The sequence below is a fragment of the Rhipicephalus microplus genome, chromosome X, assembly GCF_043290135.1.
Source record: "Rhipicephalus microplus isolate Deutch F79 chromosome X, USDA_Rmic, whole genome shotgun sequence".
Lineage (NCBI taxonomy): Eukaryota > Metazoa > Arthropoda > Arachnida > Ixodida > Ixodidae > Rhipicephalus > Rhipicephalus microplus.
Window position 1 is genome coordinate 175,448,271 of NC_134710.1, and position 22,534 is coordinate 175,470,804.

Genomic DNA, 22,534 nt, shown 5'->3' on the forward strand with positions numbered 1-22,534 from the left:
GTAGGTGTCCCTATTTGTCACTCTCAACAGTGAACAACTAAATGCACCGATTGTAAAACACTGACATGATGCAACAAATTAACCACGGGAAACGCTCAACAAGCTGGTTAGCATGAAAAATAAATGTATCAAAAGGTGTGAAAAGATCTAGCAAAAGTCTTTTTAGAATCTTGGCAAGAAGTTTGCCAGACTTCTAATAATATAAGTATAGTACAAGTTTACAAGGGTTCTTTAAAAAATCTAGAAAGACGTTTTTAGAATTCTTGCTAGAAGTTTTCTAGCCGTATAATAACGTGGTAATAGCACAGCTACAGGAGGTTTTCAAGCTGCTTAGGTTTAAATAACCTCTCAAGAAGACTTCTTATATACTTTTGGACTATCCTTTTTCGACATTTACTAGAAGTTTTTTAGCTTTTCTTGTGTTTCGTGTGAAAGGCGACCTGTTCTAAGGAACGATTCAGAAGCATCTAAATTAGCATAATAATTTATTCCAACTATTCCGTAATTTTTAGTCTTACATTTCTTATGTGATACCTTTTCCTTATTAATAATTCGTTTCTTCACCAATTATCTAGAGTGGCAGTGAGTCATACATATAGGCAATCATCATCATCATCACGTTCGATGTTGGCGGTCATGAGGGACCTCGTGGACATTTCCTTGAAACAAGCAAGTCAGCTGTGGTAGAAGGCGTCGATAGAAGCAGCGACCCCACGGTGGCCTCTGGGTACGGTGAGGCTACAGTGTATTATGGCGTTAGAACCACAATGATGGAATCTCCTTATCGGAGGCTGTATGCGTTCCTGCTCTGAGAATGGCGAATACAGGTGCAGGTTGGGGCCCCATGGTATCTGTTCGGAGCGATGGCCTCATCGTGGCTGGAACTGACCGCTGCTGTGAGCCAATCCCAGATACCCTGTGTATGTGACGTAAGAGCCTACTCTTTTTTTAAAAACCGCGCCTTTCCTAGCAGACGGATGCAGCACGCGCTTTCTTTTACGAGGCGACGACGGCGCAAGCACAGTTCAGTTTTGTCAGCTGCATACAGCCTGTTAGTCGTTGTTGACGTCGGGTCTTACAATATTGAGCAACGAGTAAATCGATTCGAGGCATGTCAGATGCATCACGTGCCGGGGGGTCGAAATCAAAAAGCGACGCTTCCGCGCTCAGACAGTAGCCGCCTGAACTTGTCACTGGTAAGTGCAGACGAACTGGCACAGCTTGATTCCGCATCGAATGACATCACCAACTTGCTTTTCGCGCGTCAGAAGAGGCACGTCAGCAATGTTTACACCCTGGCCAGCCGTGGCGGGGCGTAGCGGATCTCGTGACGTCATCCGATACCCAACATGGACGACAGAGCAGCTCCTTGTTTCAGTTTTTGTTTTGACTCGTAGTTTATTGCTTAATTAAAATATTCACAAGTTTCTGGGCAAAATGAACCACCCGAGCTTTCGCAGGACTGTCAATACTATTAGAAAGCAGCATTATCTCAGTATGGTCGTAAGTGCACCAGAGTTGCCCTTTAGGAGTTTCTTGATGGTGCGCCCGGCCATTACACCGCCATTTTTCTTTACAATATTGTAAAGGGATCGATAATATCATCGCGGACGCGTTAAGTCAGCTGCCACTTTAGCTTCCACCGTCTCAGGTGCCGGAAGAAGAGAGAATTTATTTGGATATGGCACGCATGAATAAGAAAGAATTACAGGCAGCCACTGCAACTGATAGTATTTTTTAGCTGCAAATTGAGTTCATTTTTGAGGGATGGACTCTCAAGAATCATATCGTTTCGGTATTTATAACTTACTTTGCAGTTAAGGATAAACTGTTTTATGCTGATGCGCTCATTATCTTAAGGGAATGCTTTGCTGCTCCATAAACATACCGGAGTAAGCTAATTTAGTTAGCGCATGAAAAACATCCAGGGATTATCCATACAAAGCAGCAGTTGCGTGACAGATAGTGGTGGCCGTGTCGTGATGAACACGTAGAGAGTATTTGCTGTACGGAACTGTTATATCTGTCAGGCTGCTGACAAGTCGGTGAACCTCGTCTTTGCAGCCCTAAAGCCAGTTTCCTTTCCGGAGAAACTGGGAGAAATTAGGCATGGACATTTTAAGTCGTCTTTACGATGTCCCCCGAGGCTGTCGCTTTGCACTAATATTCGTCGACTATTACTCCCAATGGCCGGAGGTCTGTTTCGTTCGAGACGTTACGTCTCATGCAGTCATGTTTCTTTTCCATCTTCTGCCGTGAAGGATTTCTGACATGCTTAGTGAAGACGGACAACGGACTTCAGCTCAGGTCGTATCAGTTTCAAACTTTTTGCAAATGAGACATCCAAGGCCCTTGTTGTTCCAATTATACCCTCAAGCCCATGGACATGTTGAGCGGTTAAACAGGGCCATGAAGGAGTACGTTCGACTAGCTCAACTGAAGCAACGTCCTCTTAAGAATGCATTTATGGAGTCTTTGGGTTCCTAACGGTTTCCTTCTCGAGTAACTGCTGATTTGTCTCCTGCTATGCTACTTCATCAGCGTCGACCCCACAGAGCAGTTTACATAACTGATCTGCCCTTACATTCCACTTTTCTGTCGTATTTAGTGACGTACTTCCGTCACGGAAAGGACGCCGAAAGAATACGCGTGATCAGAAGACAAAGAAAAAAAGTTCCGTCATTGAGAGTCGAACGTACGAACCGTAGGTCCGCGAAAAGAGACGTCGGGCTATCTATCCACTGCGTCCTGGTTGCATACTCTGTAGGCTTTACGAACGCGGCTTTTAGATCTACCATTGTGATATCACAGTGTTCTTGCTAAAGTGAAGCGATGCTTCATGAGCATAAAATTTACGATTAGTTCATTCGAAGCGTCGTCTATATGCGTCCGTCCTGTTCGGCGCAATTCCAATAGGCGAAAAGTGCGGTTTTGTCGACGCATTAACACAGTGTTGTGTGGCATCCTTATATTTAGTGTCGGCCTCGCTCGTAGCATCTATTCATGCCAAAAATAGCTCTGCGACGCTCGACTGCTTCTGCGAGGCCGTAACTCCGCGCTCGCAACTCACGCTCGCCCCGCGAAATATCGCAGCCACCCGACGGGGAAGACCAGATGTGCGTTGCGTTTCCCTCTGACCGGGCAGTGGTAAATAACCCTAACATGCAGCGCATAGGTGACCTTAGCCCAAGATTAGCGTCCAATCAGGGACGCTCTTCTGGCTCTCACGTCGCTTTCTCTGATTCAGCTCTCATTGTACAGCTGCCACGAGCTTCTATGAACATATGGTTCGTATAATCATTGGTCATGAACGTTAGTCGTCGGGATCCAGATATAGTACCAAGCGTCAGCGTGGGTGCTATAACTGTCAAATACCAATACGCATTTCACAAGCTCTCCTACATCAATGTAATTAACATTCAACCACCTCAGTAAGGACATGTTTCGCTTTCTTGTTATACCAATTCCTATGGCAGGGGAATCAACCATGTTTTTTTGTTGCTGCTCGGCGCATACGAGGCTCGACATGACGTCACCCCAGTCTCCGCGTAGCAATGTTCGGCTTGGCACGAGTTCTCCGGCACGGTCGGAGCGCAGCTGCTACATCGACGCTCACGCGGCTTGACTTGGCGCCACACGAGCTGTGAAAGGTGAGCGATTGCTAGGCAACAGCACATCAATTTTTTTTTTTGAGATAGGGTCGGACACATTGCGGCTAACTTAAACAGCTTAGCTGTTAAAAGTCAGTATATCTTTTTCAGCCAATAAACTCAGTAGGGGAAGGGTTAAACGAGGTCAAGGTAAAAAACGCGCCTTTAGCCGATCAACACCTATGATAAATAGCTATGTTATTGATGTGGTATGTATATTTGATGTAAGATAGTAGATAATCACAGACACAACATTTTCAACCAGGTGTCTTTATTTCATACTCTCAACAATGATGCTGAGTGTCGTGCAAGGGTTCTTTCCAAAAAAAAAAAAAAAAAAAAACACGCGGTGGAACAGAGCCACCTGTGGAGCAACTGTACCTTTAGTCCGGTATACTTAGTATCGCTATTCAACGTTCTAGCCTTTTTAACTATTTGCTGCCATTGAACAGAAAACTGCAGCATGTACCTTGCAAGAAACTATTGAAGGTATTATGTCTACGGAATATCGGATTAGTGAGAAGTGTATATTAAAGAATGCTTATAACATGATTCTAATGAATGTAGCCTTGATAAGATTCCACAGGAGGGCAAGTCCTGTGGATAAACGTTTGTTTATGACATAAGCTATAACAAAGCTACAACCTCGCTCGTATATAATAATCGTACATAATACTTTCGCGAGTTTTTCGGTCTTTATTGTTTTTTCTCTCCGGAACAGCATTGCAAACGATGAATGAACAAGTGCGTTTTTTTCATCACCGATTCCTGCCGCGGGTTGAGATATGCAGATGACAGCAGCGACAAAGTGCGCACAGCGCGTTTACAGCTGTTGTCAAGCTCTTTCAGCCCTGCCGTGTTTTTCTGAGGTGCCGGCCGGCACACATTCTTGCCTGTAGAGCGCGCAGACAGCATCCTGGGACCGTTGAGCACTATATGTCGGGCCGGTGTATCATTATCAGCGAAGAGCACCTTAGGGTCTACGAAACCTCGAGAGCAAGGCCTTAGCTACAGGGTCCGTACCGAGAGTATTTCGTGAGTATGATATTTTTGCGAACGGGTCCAACCGTCGGCGACAGCAGCCTGACGAGTGAAAACGTTTGGACGCTAGACCGGAGGCCTCAGAGAGGCTCTATATATGTACATAACTGCTGTATATACCTGCTGCCCTAGGCACCCTAGGTCAGAGTCCCGAAGACGAGACTGCTAGCTCGACAGTGAAAGGCTTCCGCCGCTACCAATAATGAGAACGACGGGCGATGTTATTAGAAAAGGAGGAGGTCGCAGATGGTGCGCGGAACAGCTTCTGCGATGGGAGCGGAACCGGGGGCGTAGGGGAAGGGGGCTTCGCGCTAAGCATGGACCGCGGCACTCGAAAGGGGAGCATCCTAGAAAAGCGTCAACAAAAGGCCTACGCTCGCAGGCAACCCTTGCGTCCTGACTTGCTTTTCCTGCGCGAAATAAACGGGGCTTAGTCCTGGCAAGTGAAAAACGTGAAGGACAAGCGGCTACGGGGGAGGTTGTGCTTGACCTTCGGGAAGGGAAAGGAATTGGCCCGCCAGTCCTTGCAGACAAGAGCTTCCTCCATGTTGACAGCGTGTGCTGGAGATTGTTGTACACACTACACTGCTGCATAGATGTCGACGAAACAAGTGGCTGTCAGTCGTGTCTTCTAGTGAGAGGCTATGTACACATTAAATATATCCTAGAAAATAAAAGTCAAGAGAGAAAGAAGAATAACGTATCACATATATCAGCAATTGCTTCCACATCACAGTTGCTCTGGCACTGAATGAAATGGCTGCGTTGCACAAGGCGCTCAGAAACGCCGCACGAAGCCCCCCAATATATGATCGTCGATCTGCGCGGCCAAGTTTAACGTGGCATTAGCCTCTCCTATATCAAGTAGCATGACTGTCCACAGCACATTCTTCAAATGGCGAATCGAGGAAAGTAAGTTACACGTGCGTAGATTCTCGATGCATCGTCTAGTGTGCCTTTCACAAAGTTTAGCAGAGCATATTTTGCCAATTAGATAAAATCATCAGTGCGTGCGGTAGCTTTATGAGGTAAACGACAGAAATTTCGGGGCCGCGTTGGCGGCGTGCACAAGAAATGAAGACTTAAACCTGGCTACATTAAATGCTAGTGGCATGTTCAAAATATAAAAATTACAAATTATAACAACGACTTTTGGTCGCCTTAGACAAATCATTTCCGGGACAAATATGCAAAACTATATGAATATCAAGTAAAAAAATACGATCACAAAAATGCTATTTGCGTGCCGAAAAGTCAGACAAAATTTTCAATCTTACATGCAGAGTACAAAATCTGTTAGGAAAACAATTAAATTACTGTCTATACAGAACAAGTTAAGACATACCGAAAGTAAGACTTGCTAGAAACACCAGCCATGTGTACAATAATCCTCCACCCGACATAAAATTGGTGCAGCTGGTGGGTAAATGCCACTACATGCATGATAAAACGCTCCAATTATTATACCACACGTCCATAATTTCTTTGAAAATTTAGTTAAACATTCACCAACACATGCATGGTGGCATTTAGGTTATTCTTATTCTGATGATGTTAATTAGTGCTAGCCAATATTGTGTAAAAAAGAGAAAGTAAAAACTTTACCATTTTTAGCATGTACGCTTGCCGCAATGTGCATAAAAAATCCATTCGCCAGAATTTCTTTTTTTGTTCTCTTTTTTTCATTCTCTTTTCTCCGACGAAAGCAAGTCCCATTATTTTGTGAACAGGGCCAGAGTCATTCACACCTTAAAGCAAAGGCTTACACATAAAGACCCACATTGGATTTGCATCCAGTGTGAATAGTGCTTGAGGTTGGTTTCTATAGAGTGGGAAAATAAAGTGCAATAAGAAGCAACTTTTGCCACACGTGGGGCACAAAAAGGAGAGCGAAAAATGTAAGCGTGATTTGAATAGTCTCATTGTCACATTAAAGCATAGCGCACACAGGAAAAGAGTAACACTGAGGCTAATAGATAATTGATTAGAAACTGGTCAGTAGTTACTTCAGTGCCAAAGTATGGCAACTAGAGGGTTGGGCTTGCTTCCTATGTCAGCTACAGATAATCGCTATGTACACTTCTCTTGACAGGCTTCTTGTAAAATGCTGTAAAATCCTAAACGTGGGCATAATCTATAGCATGATCAAGAATAGAGCAAGTCATTAAGTTTGTGATGTCTATATACATGAAGGTCTAATGGAAATATATGCTAGTGATAAAGATGATTATATTATATGCAGGCATCTCTATATCGTTCACTCATATGTCTAAAAAAAAAAAAAACTGGTCAGAGATGCAAATGTGCAGATATGACCCTCGAGTGTGAGTGGGAGCTTTTCTGTACACGAATGTTGAAAAAAGTTTGGTTATTTGCCGCAAGGCGTCTTCTGCTGCTCTTACTATGTTCCGTGATTTGTTGACTGGTAGGAATACGAATTAAGCTATCAAATACGGGCCGGACAAAAATAAGTTTGAACAACTTCCACTGTCTCAACTTCAAAGAGTGAACAAGACCAGAAATTTGTTTTATAGTACAGCCCTTTGGCTGCATGCTATCATACATGTTCTAGACTGTCTGTATAGCATAGCATTGTTAATTGCATTATTCAAGGATTTTAAGCGGTTAGGTATAAGCGTCATGAGCTTACGTAAATTTCGTTAAGTGCATACGCATTCTCTTTCTGTAGTTTGATAACACATTTGTAACGCCCTTCCGGCATACCCAACATTCGATTAGCAATATTACTGGGCACCCATGATAATTCGAAAGCTTCTTCTTCACACAAAAGTCAAGATGGCAAGCTGGTGAGGGCTCGGTTCTTAACACTTGCATGCGCAACCTATGAGCATTGAACACCTTCTTTGTCTTTTTTTTTAAAGGTTGGCTCTCAGAGCCTGTCACACCCTTTCACACGAGGTCATTCGTCAGAACGCCTTCCAGTTAAGCAGCACCAGTACCAGCAATCGATAAGTTGAGAAGAATTCAGCATGCAATGTATACAGGAAAGAGCATGTGACAACAAAAGGAGCACATGTTTGATGCACCATAAAACTTTTGCTTCTGCCCAGCTATATCAACTAGAAGACTAGCACAGAAAAACGAGTATCTTTAGCAAAGTGATTTTGTGCCGGACATAATATTAGCTCGGCAGCTGAAGTGACGCATCATGACTAGCGTTTTGTTACTGCTGCGGCAGTCGAGGTGACAGTTTCAGCCGTGACAGCTCTGTGCTGTAGTTGTCCGATCAGGGAAGCATGAGCGCCAAGGCATTCGGTGGTTGCGTTGCTGACAATTCGCGGCCAGAGGTGTCCGGTGCAGTAACGGTGCTTCTTTTTCATTTCCTTTGGCTAAGTGTTGGCCAGCGTACGCAATGATTGAAAATGATGCTTTTGTTGCCAGTAGTCAGGGTGGTCCTAGAGAAGAGATGCCCCGGTGCTGAGCAGTATAGAGACTATCACGAGGCCTTCACTTGCATCAGGCCAACTTCTTCCACAGTGTGGTCAGAACCCTCAAAGCAGTCGTCGATGAAGTCTTCCATGGCATTGTACAGATGTGAAGTGACGTGGCTCAGGCCGTGCTTTTCATCCGGGTACACCTAACAAAGAAAATAGGAAGCACAGTTGTTTAGGTGGTGCCATTACATTCACAGAAGGCAACTGTAGGCTTATTCAAATGAGTCACACTATTGCAATACACAGAATCAAAAAGTAATTTTAAAGTCTCCCATGTTAAATTCATGATATAATTGTGAGGCACGCCATAGCAGGAAATTACAAAATAATTTTGAACACCAAAGGTTTTTTACCCTACACCCAACGTGCAATACAGGGTCGCTTTTGCATTTCGTTTCCGCCTAAATGCGGCCACAGTGACTGGTGTTTGTTCCCGCAACCTTTAGATGAGCATGCAGCACAACCCCATAGCCGCTAAGACACTACACAGGGCACCGAATCTGCGAATTTAGTCTAAGCTTGCGTGAGCGTTGCGCGGGCCCCGGGTATATATATAGTCGCTCCTTACGCCAAAAACTGCAATTCTAAACAACGAAGCAATGTGTCTTTGACGCACAATATAAAAACCACATATGTTCACACATCAATTGCTTTACTACATGCACACTCGTGGAAGCGCGTAATGCGTCCACCGCTGTGAATGCACACACTTGAAGATCGAGTACAAAACAACAAAAAGCCGGTGTCAGGGACAGTCGTCGGCGTGAATACCAAAGGAACAGCCACATGACCTCTCAGGCACATCAATTGGTGCTAGTAGTGAAATGTCACACAAAGTCACCGCATGATTAGGACAAAAGGTCGACCGATTCTGGAGGTTGTGTAACATCGCGTGGAATGCAGAAAGCTTGGGGCGGAGAAGAAGGGGCAGATGAACAACATAGTCATTGAAATAACTTACCGGAGTGTCTCTTGAGAGCATTAGCTTTCGTATATGCTCTCCATAGGGTTACCTGACAGCACTGTAACTTTTTGTTTTATGAGGGTACCAAACGAAAACTTCAAGACTAGCACAGAAAAACGAGTATCTTTAGCAAAGTGATTTTATGCCGGACATAATATTAAACGAGACCGCCAATTGCCTAAGCGACGTTCTAAGTATCAGAAGCCAGGCGTAGATAACTTGTCAAAAAGAATATCACAGCATATCCACAGAGTGAATGATGATGAGTGGGGCGAAGCTTCCATCAGTCCGTTCATGCTTGCGTCCATCCGTCCATGCGTCCGTCCATGCGACCGTCCATCCGTCTGTGTGTCGTCCGTCCGTCTGTCCATCCGTCCATCTAGTGAACACTCCAAGTACCGCCATGTCGCATTTTTTTCATATATTCATCATATACAAGTACTGCCATCCAGCGGAAATTGTAAGGTATAAACCAGAGGTGGCTACTACTACAAACACGGGCCGTACGACCCACGGCGTAAGGAGCTTCACCCTAAAGGTGAAAGCGAGCTTTCAAGCATACCTGCCTCATGTAAGAGAACGTGAATTGTCCAGGAGTCGTTATGGCAGTTTGAATGCGCAGCTAAAATGTGCAGTTTTCATCCAGTAGAGTGGCGTCAAAATGGCCGGATATATCAGTACTAAACATATGCACGCCTGAATCAATATTTGCTGTAACGCTCAATGTGTCAAGCACAGCTGTCTTCCTGGCCATGCAGTTTGAGACACGTCAAGGCCCAGTTAGACCGGAAACTCCATACATGTGCCTGAATGCCTGAATGTAAGCGACGAGCTTACAAGCTCAAAATTTCAGCATGCACTAATGGAAACTTTTTCTTGCTCCGCGACGCTGCTATTAGAACCCTAAGTTTGAGAGCCCTTTGTTTTGACCATCTGCACATCCATCGCACATCACGTGACCTTCACTCGCATGCCAGTGCACTTTATTAAGATATCAGAGCCAACTTATATCAGTCTTTTCAACTGATTAAGGGATGTGCCAGAATTTCTGCTGCGGTCAACCGCTTTTGTCGACGAACTTTATATACAATAAGCTGCCATCTGAGACATGATAGCAATAATAAAGTTGAAGTCTGACAATTTTTTTTTCATTTGCATATATCACGGTTGTCAAGAAAGGGTTCCTACATATTGTCTCATGTTGATTTTCCTAAATTGTGCCAGCAGTTAAACTAAACTTGAACACACTGTGATATAAAAAAAAACGTCAAGCTTTTAGGTTGATAAACGAGATAGTCTGACCAGTGTCGAGACGCTTACTGGAACATGCATCTCATTTGCCTATGACGATTCTCATGAGTCATCATCAAGCTTCCTTTCGATCTCTTGCTTGAGTGGAGGTAAATGATAACTATTGCTGTTACATGACATGCGGCTGTCAAGTGGGTCTTGGACAAGGAAGATGCATGGGGACGAAATTAGGAAAAACACACTGCCTGAACCCTATATTCCACTCTTTGGTTACAATCTTACTAGTTGTATATACATAGCTCAGAAACGTCCATTTATGATAAGAATTGGTCGCTGAATGGACATTCTCAACCATACTATTATCACTAGTGAATACTGTTATTATCAAATTTATGCCAGCTGATCAACACAACAATACTCTTATCATGATTACCAGAATTTGCAAACGCTAGTTGAAGTAAAAGTGCCCCGATCAAGATACAACAACATTTCTGCCTTCAAGACAGTGACAAATAGACCTCCAAAGCCCCTGTGTCTCCTCTAAAATAAGAGTGCATATCGCATGTATATGGTACAGTGAGGCATTCCTTCTGCTCCCCCCTCCCTTTTTTTTTCATATACACGAAGTTGCATTTGCATTGCACGAGCGCTACAGTAACGTGACGCTGCTCGTTCAAATTGTGGCGTTATGAGCAGTGGCTGTCCATGACGACCAAACGATATCCACGCTTGTGGAAAATTTTACATGATACAATTTCACCCTGTTGTATGCCCCTTTCATATTGCACTGTCAAAAATACAGGAAGGCTTTTCAAATGCAATATCAGGATACCGCTTCTCCCAAATATTTTAACAAAAAAGCACCTGATGAAGAGTACCACCAAGACTACACTGAAGTAATTTCAGTCACGGATGTGACGTTAGTAAAATGCACATGAACAGATGATAAATTAAAACCAGAAGAAAAGTTTCCGCTGGTTTGGATGACTGCGAGTCTAACCCACGACCACTTGTTCTGCGACGACAGGTGCCGGGCGGTTTACCTACTGAGCTAGTCACATACTGGCGCGTTCAATATGACCTATAACATGAGAGCGTGTGACCTCACGAGTTCAAAAGTTGCAAATGAATTTGACCTGTTTTTGTTTCAACAGCTAAATATTATTTTTTATTTGAGATCATGCTCAAGTAAGAGAAACACGTTTGGTAACAAGCGCCGACAGGGTAGCTTCAGTGTAATGGATGCTTTTTAAGCATTATTGAAGTAAACTCTACGATCAGTGGAATGTGAAGATGCAATACGTGCTTTGCCTTTCACATCATGTTGGCGCGTGATGCCTTGTCTCCAGTGTAGTGCAGGTTCCATATGCACCAACAGTTTTCTCTAATGCCTACTATACTTCGAGTGTGTTAGCACGAAATAATAAAACTGCTGCAACAAGCGGCATAGCAAGGTAATAACGTCATTGGACAAATGTTGTGCAGTCAGTGCTTTGATTTAGCGGAGAAGCACCAGTGGGAAATGGACCGCCTTGCCGCATTCACGGCTGAAGCTATGAACACTGCCTTCCGCATTCTTGAAGCGCTGTGTGGTAAATGCGTGAGCACACAGCATAGAGGTTACCCTATTGCTGGTGTTTCTCCCGTCAAATCATGATGCTCTGAATGAGTGTATAGTGGCTACCAGTGTTTATTATAAACTTGTTGATGCCGCCTTTGCGTGGGTTCCCCATATGCTGTGTCCAATGTTTGTTCACTACTTCAGATACTACAAGGATTAAATCATAATCGCTGACGTCAGTCATTGGGATGCAGATGTGCCACCATAGGCATCAAAGTTGACGTATCTAGGTCAAATGGTGCTATAGCTACCAAACCACGACATACAATGTCCAAACTCTCAAACATCAATGTACAATAAACGATTAACAACTCTTTGTTTAACAACAACGATTAACATGCTCCTTGTTTCAACGTGATACATGTATTAGCATCAAAAGCTTGTTTTGCAAAAATTCTGGTGTCGGCATCATTGATTGTGAGTGAGAAATCTTGGCGTTGTCCGTGGGCCAAAAGTTGAGATAGATGCAAATAAATGAAGGAAAAAAATCTTCGGCTTAGGCCTCTTGCATCGCAAGTAGGTATTCTACCGCAGAGTCACGCCAGTTTGAAAATGTTAAAAAAAATATAGGCATAAATTATAGGGTGAGGAATTTTCTTAATGCATATAAAATTGCGTGACCGAAGCGTGGCCTCGCACCGGGCATCAAAACATGTGAATTGCTCAACGAGAGGTTGGTTTATGTGCTCACTGATTACAAAGCGTTCTGGCATATTAAATCATCACTGTAAGCAACAGCATCAACAAAATGTGCCGTGTGCAACTGTGAGTGTCGCCTTCAGGACGATTAGTGGGTACTTTACCGATTCGGAAAAGATAGAACTTAGGTGCAGTGAGCCTTTTGCAACAGCATTTGCTGTAAGAATTCTAGCTAGGATAGTTTAAAACTGTCTGTGCTGGGTGTAAAGGCATTCCTTTCCTATGGAGAAGCGAAGCTAGCCTAGTGAGTGAAAATGCGATCCTAACGGGGCACGATTATGCTGTAGTGTCCCACTCAAGCATCCTTCAAGATTATTGTGTTATGTACGATTTGAGCGAAGAACATCCCATTACGTAATTTAGTTTTTCGCTCCGAAAAAACACTGCAGAAAGTTTTGAAAGGTGCAAGCCATTTAGATAGATGACGCTATGGGAAAAACTCTAGGCACGAATGGTTTCCATGGTTCAAAAAATGGAGGAAATGTCAATTCATTGTAAAACCTGCTCAAATCATCTGCAAACGTCGTGAATCGACAAAAATCTCAAACACTTCTGCACAATTGCACGGAAAAAGTGGCGACTGATTATTGATGAGTTGGACAACTTATTTGCTGAAACTTGGACCTCGAGTTCGTTAATTTTTGCAGAAGGGTATGGAATGAGAAGGATTGCTGGGAAATTTTGACAGGTAAGTGAATAATTGTCGATCGGATGCATGCCGTGCTGGCAGTTACGAATTCAACCAGATCTTCTTTCGATGGTTGTCACCACTGATGAGATTACACTGCTATTTTCTCGCCAGTTGCATGCTGTTAATTCAATTAAATAGGGCATCATAAAGAATGAGGAGGGCACAAAACTAATTTCAAGAAAAAAAAACACTCTCTATCCGGAGCAAACCTTCTTAAGATTAGTAACTGGATGTAATGAACTCGAAAGGAGTTGCACGACACACGCCTAGTGAGAGGAATACATACTACAGTACCTCCACCACAGCCGGACAAGACTGCACCTGCCGCGCAGGTGCAGTCCAGCCCGGTTGTGCGTCCACTCAGCGCCGCGCCATGCAGATTACTTTTGGGTAGCCCCTTGTACTGTGCATTTGCTCAATAATATGGCACATTCATAACTATCTTCTTTGTTCTGACGTCTGAGAATGTCTCGTTAGTTCTCAAGCTTATGCAAGGAAGATCTTGGAAGATGGAACAAAAAAAAACATAATTTTCATGAAAGATCAATTCGTTGTGGTCTTTACTTCCGATACCTAATTAACCCTTCCACCCTTATGTACTAAGCAATGTATTCCATAAGGACATAGTTGCCACAAAGTAAGACACACACAAATGGAGGAGCATGACTACAGGACGAGCAAAACTTCCCGCTGAATTGTTCTGGGAGTCAAGCCAGAAATAGACAAGATGTGCCAAGCTATTGTTCACTATATTTAGCCAATGCACTGTAAAACCTGCAAGTGTGAACCCCATTTCAAAGGGGCAGAGATTTTAGGTAAAAGCAAGCATCAGACTGCGCATGAGTTGGTTAACACCCACAACAATTCAGTTGGAAGTACCGCTCGTCGTGTTCCTCCCTTTGTGCAAGTTTTACTTCCCGGCCTTAAGTAATTACCATATAGGCCAGGAAACATTCTTGTTAAAATATAGTGCAAATCTTACGCACCTGAGTTTTGTAAATGACCCCCTTCTTGATCAGTTCTTTGGCAAGCATCATAGAGTGCTGAAAGTGAACATTATCTGCAAAAAAATAATGAAAAAGATTAGAAAACCTTTCTTCATAAGACTACATTAGCTTTTTTTCACTATATATTTTGAATAATCTTAGAGCACGTAAAATAAATAAAATAAATGAAAAGAGAAAGACAAGAAGACTGAGAATCAATTGAGGGTACTGCTTCCGTTTGACAAAACTCTATGTATCGAACAGATGAAGAAGTGAAAAAAAAAAAAGCCGACAAACTTAGGTGCATGCATTAGTATTTGTATTTTTTAAATGAAGCATATAATTATGAGATAAAGGAAAATGAAAAACCAAATGTACGGAATTCACACATTCATCAAATCACATCACACGTGTGTATGCATCCTCGCTCAAAAGAATTCAAACACAACACTAATTCGAACTTTGAAACACTCCACGCTGTGTCCATAGGCCTATAGTGAGGCATCAGTGCTCCAATAGAGGAACCTTCAAGAGCGCGGTTCTTGAGAAAACTGCTGAGCTGCAAAACTTGTTCTTCATGGCGTTTGTCGGTGGCCGTAGGTTTTATATAACTTTATTGATGACACAAGGAAAAAATTACATTTTCAGCAGGAGCTACGGTGATGCTCGTGCACGCGATATCTTTGAAGCTGCTGCAATCTCTAAGAACAATGCATCCTGCATATATATATATATATATATATATATATATATATATATATATATATATATATATATATATATATATAGAAAAGGGGGAGAAAGGATAACTTGCCGTGGGCAGGAACCGAACCTGCGACCTTCAAATAACGTGTTCGATGCTCTACCACTGAGCTACCACGGGGGCTATCTTCCAGCCACTTTATTGGCTCTATCATCAACATCATCAGCCTGACTACATCTACTGCAGGACAAAGGCCTCTCTCATGTTCCGCCAGTCAACTCAGTCCTGTGCTTGCTTCGGCCAATTTATACCCGCCAACTTCTTAATCTCATCTGCCCACCTAACCTTCTGTAAACCCCTAACCCATTTGCCTTCTCTGGGAATCTAGTTAGTTACCCTTAATGACCAGCGGTTATCCTGTCTACGCACTACATGCCCGGCCTATGTCCATTTCCTCTTCTTGATTTCAACTATGATATCCCTAACCCCCGTTTGTTCCCTAATCCACTCTGCTCTCTTCTCATCTCTTAAGGTTACACCTACCATTTTTCTTTCCATTGCTCACTGCGTCGTCCTCAATTTAAGCTAAACCCTCTTTGTAAGTCTCCAGGTTTCTGCTCCGTAGCTAAGTACCGGCAAGATGCAGCTGTTATATACCTTCCTCTTGAGGGATATTGGCAATCCACCTGTCATGATTTGAGAGTGCTTGCCAAATGTGCTCCACCCCATTCTTACTCTTCTAGTTACTTCCATCTCGTGGTTCGGCTCTGCGGTTATTACCTGAATACTTGCCCTAAGTAGACATAGTCATTGGCTCTATATTTGAATTTAAACGTGGGAGTGTCTTAAGTATACACTTCTTTCCCTTATTCATTACGACCGTCTCGTACTGGCAGACTTGGTGCCTTTAGGTTGTACACGAGGGACTATTGGTCATCTGCCAGCTCGTAATAAGTTCACGTGCTACGTGACACCATACAGGCTCATAAAGAGTGTGCCACACCCGCCACCATGGCTACCGGTGGTGCTGACTGACAGTCCAAAGTTTAAATTCACATATAGAGCCAATAAAGTGGCTGGGGGGATAGCCGCCATGATAGCTCAGTGATAGATTATAAATGCGTTATTCAAAGGTCGCAGGTTCGGTTCCTGCCCACCGCAAGTCATCTTTTCACCCACTTTTCTTTCTTCACATTTAAATTACAATTTGGTCTAATAACTTCCCCTATACATTCCTTGGCATTATTGTCTGTTAGATCTCATAAATGTTGTGTGAAAACAAGAAAAAACGAGCCCTTAAGCATACACCTCTTTTCCTTATTCATTACTACGGTCTCGTATTGGCAGACTTGGTGCTATTAGATTGTATACGAGGGATTATTGGTCAGCTGCCAGCTAGTAAAAAGTTCACGTGCTACGTGACACCATGCAGGCTCATAAAGAGTGTGCCACACCCGCCACTATGGCTACTGGTGGCGCTGACTGACACTCCCATGTTTAAATTCCCATATAGAGCCAATAAGTTGGCTGGATGATAGCTGTCGTGGTATCTGAGTGGTAGAGAATCGAACGCGTTATTCGAAGGTCGCAGGTTTGGTTCCTGCCCACGGCAAGTTATCTTTTCACCCACTTTTCTTTCTTCACATTTACATTACGATTCGGTCTAATAACTTCCCCTATACATTCCTTGGCATAATTGTCTGTTAGATCTCATTAATATTGTGTCAAAGCACAGAAAAACGAGCCCTTAAATATACACTTTTTTCCGTATATATATATATATATATATATATATATATATATATATATATATATATATATATATATATATATATATATATATATATATATATATATATATATATATATATATATATATTGGTGTTCCCTTTAATGAACACTAGACTCTTCAGTGAATGCTGTTGACTGTTCCTGCCGCTCTTCTTCTTTACGTGCTGTTCTCCTTACAGATATGTCACACTTCTCTCTCTGCAATCCTGACGGCGACTGTCATGTGCATAAAACACGCAACTTTATTGTGTAGGCTGATAACTATCGATGAGACTTCAGGAAAAGGTCTAATCTATAGGCACACCCACATTCCACCAAAGACTTCAGCATGCCGCCCGAAAGTCACTGCAGAACACAAATGACCGCATCAATTGGCTACTGGCTAGCTACCTTTTGAATACCCTGTTTTGTCACTACAAAAGAGTAGCGTGTAGTCGCGAAGCGAGAACGGGCGATCTGTGATTTCGAGCAAAAAGTGCACTTTAGCGAAATTCACAGCAATATTGTGCAATATCGCAGTCAACTGCATGACCGAGCAGGCTGACCGGTGGTAAGGAAATTGGAGAAGAACGTCATGCAGTGCATAAGACGCAGTATGGCCTGCTTTCGCCTATAATCCTACGATGGATATCTGCGGGTTCAATAAAATGCGTGAAGTGTGGCATCTCCCAGGCCACACTTCATGAACACGCACAGCGAACATGGCGTTTGCAGTTGTCGCAGCAGCTTCCATTATTGCTGCTTGTGGTCAAGAACTGCCGGCTATTTAACAGGAAGAGCCGTGCAGTGAAAGTGAACGTTACGTTAGCATGACCATATTTTGTTGTATCGTATAGCTAGACGATCGCACTAACGGTTTTCGAATAAGCGTGATCACCACGAGAAGCGGCATCTGACCCTTGCGCCATAAAACAACATATCATCATCATTTGAAACATGCGTCATCGTTTCGATGGCAGTACATCAACGTAAGCGTAATGCTACCGTTGAAAATAGGCAGTTTTAGAATATGATACCCACAGCCTTGTGTACGCAGTCGGGGTTGTCCCCGATGCTCATGCGTCAAACGTGAACTTCAAACATTCTTTCGGTGCACACCGAAAGAATGCACGCTATTTTTAAACTGATTATTATTAAAAAAAACCAGCTATCACTGAGAAAAATCAATGGCAAGATAGCGCCATGTCGCATAAGCCTTACGATCGCAGTCGCGCAACAAATGTCCGTGGCACAGAGTGATGTTGCCGTCCATGTCTGGCCGAGCAATGGCAGGAGCCTGTCTGGGGGGCGTTTTCCGCGCATGTTTCGGACTAAACACTAGTGTGGTGCTTTGGAAATAACATGTGACCACGCAACACACTTAACCTTCACCAAAGGTACTGACCATCGGCTGTGCCGTGCACGAGCAGGAACTTTTTCCCCTTGAGCCTGGCGGCGGCGCGTGTGAGGTCTGCACGCTCGTATCCAGCTAGGTTGTCTCGCGGCAGCCCCATGTAGCGCTCTGTGTACGCAGAGTCGTAGTACAGCCAGTTGCTGACTGGTGCCACCGAGATGGCGCACTGGAAGACAGCCGAGCCGCCTTCATGCGGCGTGTCGTTGCCGTTGTTGCCGGGGCCACCATTGGCCAGCGCCATAGCCGATACATAGCCGCCATATGACCAGCCCCAGATGGCTGTGTGGTCGTTGCTGATAAACGACATCTCGTTCTTGAGGTGCCTGCGGACAAAATAGAGAAGAAGGTTAATTCCCGAGCTGATGATAGGCCAATACAGACGAATTCCCAGATGGAACCACACACACCATCTTTTTATCTATTTCTAGCACGCTCTCACCACTCAGTCCCCAGAACTTCGGTGTGCCGCTCCTTGACGACTTGTGGACCACGGTGTTGTGCGAACGCATGCTCGTCTTTAGAAACTCAGCTTAGGAATCATGCACGTTTTGCCAAAAGCTTCCAGAACACAAAGCTCGCGCCGAAAGATTGCTGTGAGAGACCGTACTGAAACCTTATAGAAATTTTAGCGTTCCATAGCTCTGGAGATTGCAGTGATTTATTGAGGCGAGCCATGCACCTCGTGCCTCCAGGCACGCGAGCTACACTCTCACCTCACTTTGCGGTGTTCGTGTGACCAACATAATAGAAGTCGAAGGCTTTGTTCAAGCCTAAAACTATTTAGATTAAAAGTTTTCTCGTGAAAATGCACTAGAGCCAACTCACTAGATTTACTTCTTTTTTTTAAATATGCACTGAATCACTGAGAGTAAGTTAAGTTTATCAAGATGTCTTGTTGTCCCAGAGTTTAAAGGTTTTTCAGTTAGCGTCAAGAGAATAGAGAATATGAGAATTGTTTGATTTTGCTACTGGAGCCAACAGCACTACTCTTACACAAAAACCGAGACCCTAGCAATATGACTTTTTTTTTTCAGCAAACTTTTCCTGAGATGACTCGGCGTTGGCTGCATGAGAAAGCGCAGTACACGTCAACCTCGAGGCTGATCTTTTTGGGTGTACTTGAATGTTGTGAAAGCAGCAAGAGTATCTGTTTTTCGTATCACAGATTATTTGATAAGTTTTGTTCAGTCTGGCACAATAAAGGCATTTTTTGTTTCTTTCACTTGAATACTAATACAGCATGACTAATCTTCAACATTTGGTAAGCTCAGTGATGCAGGCTATAAAAATAGGAATTAAATAATTCATGAGGTATATGTCACTTAGCTTATCGTCACTATGTTGATTTCACATGAAACACTACTTTGGGTAAGTTGTGGCAGAGTGTTGAATGTGCACGATGTTTTTTTTTTGGAGGTAAGACATATTTGCCATTTATTGCTATTGGCACCCGACACTGGCTCAGAGGGTGCGATGGAGCTCTTCAGCATTGTTGGCACCAACCACCAGGAATTCCAAAAAAATGCAATGCTCACTGAACACATTGATGCGCTCAAGTGTCAGTGCCCTTTCTGGAACGAAGGCTTCCTGGGTGCATCCATAATCACACGTGACCCCCCATCCAATCCCACAACAACAAGAAAAAAAAATAAAGAGAAATGTGCCCATGCAATACCGATTTCCCTGCGTCTACTCGCTAGGCTACGAAGTGGCGGGCTCTATTTTAATGTGTCTGCTCGCTAGGCTGTGTGTTCTGGCACCACCATCGGATCTCGTAAACCGCACTGCCGGGTGTCTATATCAGCAATAGGGAAGTTTTTCACATGGGCGCATCACCTATTTCCTAAATTTAAAACTAAGAAAAAATTTATATATTTTCGTTTAGGCAAATGGTCCAAGACCTTGTTTCGCAAATTTTTGTTCATTTTGAAATTAATCATACGGGATCCACAATTTTCTCACCTTTTCTTTATTTAATATTAATTGATATGTGTGGTTTAACGTCTCAAAACCGCTATATGATTATAAAAAATTTCGACCAACTCCCTGCCTTTCTTTCATCCTTATTCTCTCTCTCGACCACCTGGTGTTTTAATGTGCACAAAAATCTGGTCACCTTTTTTTACACTTTCCCATACTCGCTTTAGAAAAGGGGGTAGCCATGAAATTTTAATATTTTGCAAAAAAAAAAGTGACAAGAGATATACAGATCATTAGCATTAGAGTCGACCGAAGCAAACATTTCAAAGTTAATGTAGCTACCAGTCGCCTAAAAACTCGCAGGGTGTGCATTCACCCAAGACGACTCGAAAGAGGCAAAAACCATCTTTTTCTCTTCTTCTCCGTCTATGCATTATAAGGGCGCAGAGAACACGAGTCGTGGCTTCGCTTGCCAACATACCAAGCACCGTCTTCATCTTCTTCTCTTCAAGTCGCGCACTCTCTGGTTTTATTTCCTGCGCAAAGATGGGCCTTACAACAGAATCGTGCAGCGTTACGTCACATGGAATTACGCCAAAGTTAATGATGTCATGATAACGTCACCTAATTTTGCGATCCATGACATCATAATGACGTCATACGGTGACATCATCACGTGACGATGATTTTCTGCATCACTCGTCCCCGACGCTACGGGGCGGTCCGATTTCCCATTCAATGATGCCTCTAAGGCAAGAGAAAAGTCGAATTTTTATCGCAGCGTATGTACAGTGAATTCGTAGCGTATCGGCAATGATGCGTACATCAGAATTGTATTACCTGGCGACCCTAAGCTGGTCTTCAACCTCCACGGTGCCCAGGCGGCGATAGACTTGGTGCAGCCGCCGGTCACCCTGGAGTCCCGAGCCGCGGCCGTCGACGAGGCCATAGACAATACCCTTGCGGCTGGCTAAGTAGTGGCCCCAGTTGATGCGGAAGAGTTCCGTCACCTGCTGGGACCCGGGACCCCCGTAGACGTGCACCAGGAAGGGATACTTGAGCACTTCCTCGTCGCGCAGTCCCGGCGGCAGCAGTAGTCGCACCGACGCGTCTGCGAGAAGCACCGTCACTCACATCGCGTTAAAGGTAACGGCGAGCACTTACTGTATCCGTCAGGTAGGGGAACGGCAAGGTTGCGCACTTGAGGCATGGCACGATTCTCGACGAGTTCCCTTAGTTCCGAATTAGGCTCCAGCATTTCCACTGAAAAGAACGAAACGAAACTGGTTAAACTGATGTTTATCGCAAAAAAAGAGACGGTCACGTGGGAGCATCACGTCGATCTCTGACTTTTCAGGCACGATTTTATAATGAATGAAAGAGGCAAATAAAATCTTTACAATGAAGACATATGTGCTAGAGAGCCTATGCGACGTCCCATAAAAGTTCATTGTCGAAAGGCGATTTATTTCAATAATGGAGGACGTCAAATGCAGCACTCGATAATGTAGACGGTGGCCGCGCCCGAGGGGAACGCTGCTGGCAGGAACTGTTGATGCTTAGTTGATGGTGTCTTGTAGGTGACCGTCCGATCACAAATGCTCGAACTTGGGTACATCGGACGGTACCTCATTGGGTCTACGATTTTAGCGCCACCTTTTCCTCAAGAAAAAGAACAGAACGTAGCTTTCACAGAACTTGTAAACACTAAGCTGAAATAGGCACCAATCTAGCTTTGAGGTCTATTTTCACTAGGTTGGTGAGAGTATACTGTAACGTATTTTGACTTACTCGAAGCTTCAGCAATTGTGACCTCTGTAAAATAAATAAATAAATAAAAAACGCAGTTCATTCACTTATATTACAAGTAGATTGGCTTTCAAAACTACCGTTTATTCCTGAAATCATCCATAGAGAGTGATCAGGGATTTGAGAACGCGTGCACGCAGCAGATACCACACTATGGTGGCATTACAGTATATAGGATTGTCGTGGTCATTATGGTTATTACGATATTTTATCGGCACCATACAGGACCCATGCAGCTTGCTAACGTTAAAAGAGATGGGAATGCAAGCGCTAGAACGTGTATGCTTTATAAGAGTATGCGCTTTATCCACACGACAGCTGCGAGCGTTGCCCGTAGCCGTGAAGAAGTGCTGTCATGACAAAGCAGTTATTATTTTTTCTTGTCGCGAGTTCCCAGTTAGCATCTCATTTAGCATAGCACAGGCAGAAAAAAAAAAAAAACCAGGCTTGCGCGGAACACGCAGCACTGTCACAGCGAAATCTCGCAGAGCTGCCTTTCAGAACCTTTTCTTAAAACTCCTTGAGTAACTGCTACAAGTACACTTGCTGGGTACCTACTA

At 43.6% G+C, this 22,534-nt stretch overlaps 1 protein-coding gene across 15 annotated transcripts in view; it reads right to left on the bottom strand.

Annotated features, from left to right (window-relative positions):
• Window positions 1–3,904: 3,904 nt before the first annotated feature.
• LOC119177204 (dipeptidyl peptidase 4) overlaps window positions 3,905–22,534 on the bottom strand; it is a 522,011-nt gene continuing 503,381 nt past the window's right edge. For all 15 annotated transcript variants that reach the window (XM_075878254.1, XM_075878252.1, XM_075878255.1 and 12 more), the window contains 5 exons: window positions 21,330–21,428; window positions 21,006–21,276; window positions 18,237–18,568; window positions 14,359–14,432; window positions 3,905–8,289 (listed from right to left, as the gene is read on the bottom strand). In XM_075878254.1, coding sequence (XP_075734369.1) covers window positions 8,149–8,289; window positions 14,359–14,432; window positions 18,237–18,568; window positions 21,006–21,276; window positions 21,330–21,428 — 917 coding nt within the window. In that variant the 3' untranslated portion in view covers window positions 3,905–8,148. The remainder of the gene's footprint in view (window positions 8,290–14,358; window positions 14,433–18,236; window positions 18,569–21,005; window positions 21,277–21,329; window positions 21,429–22,534) is intronic.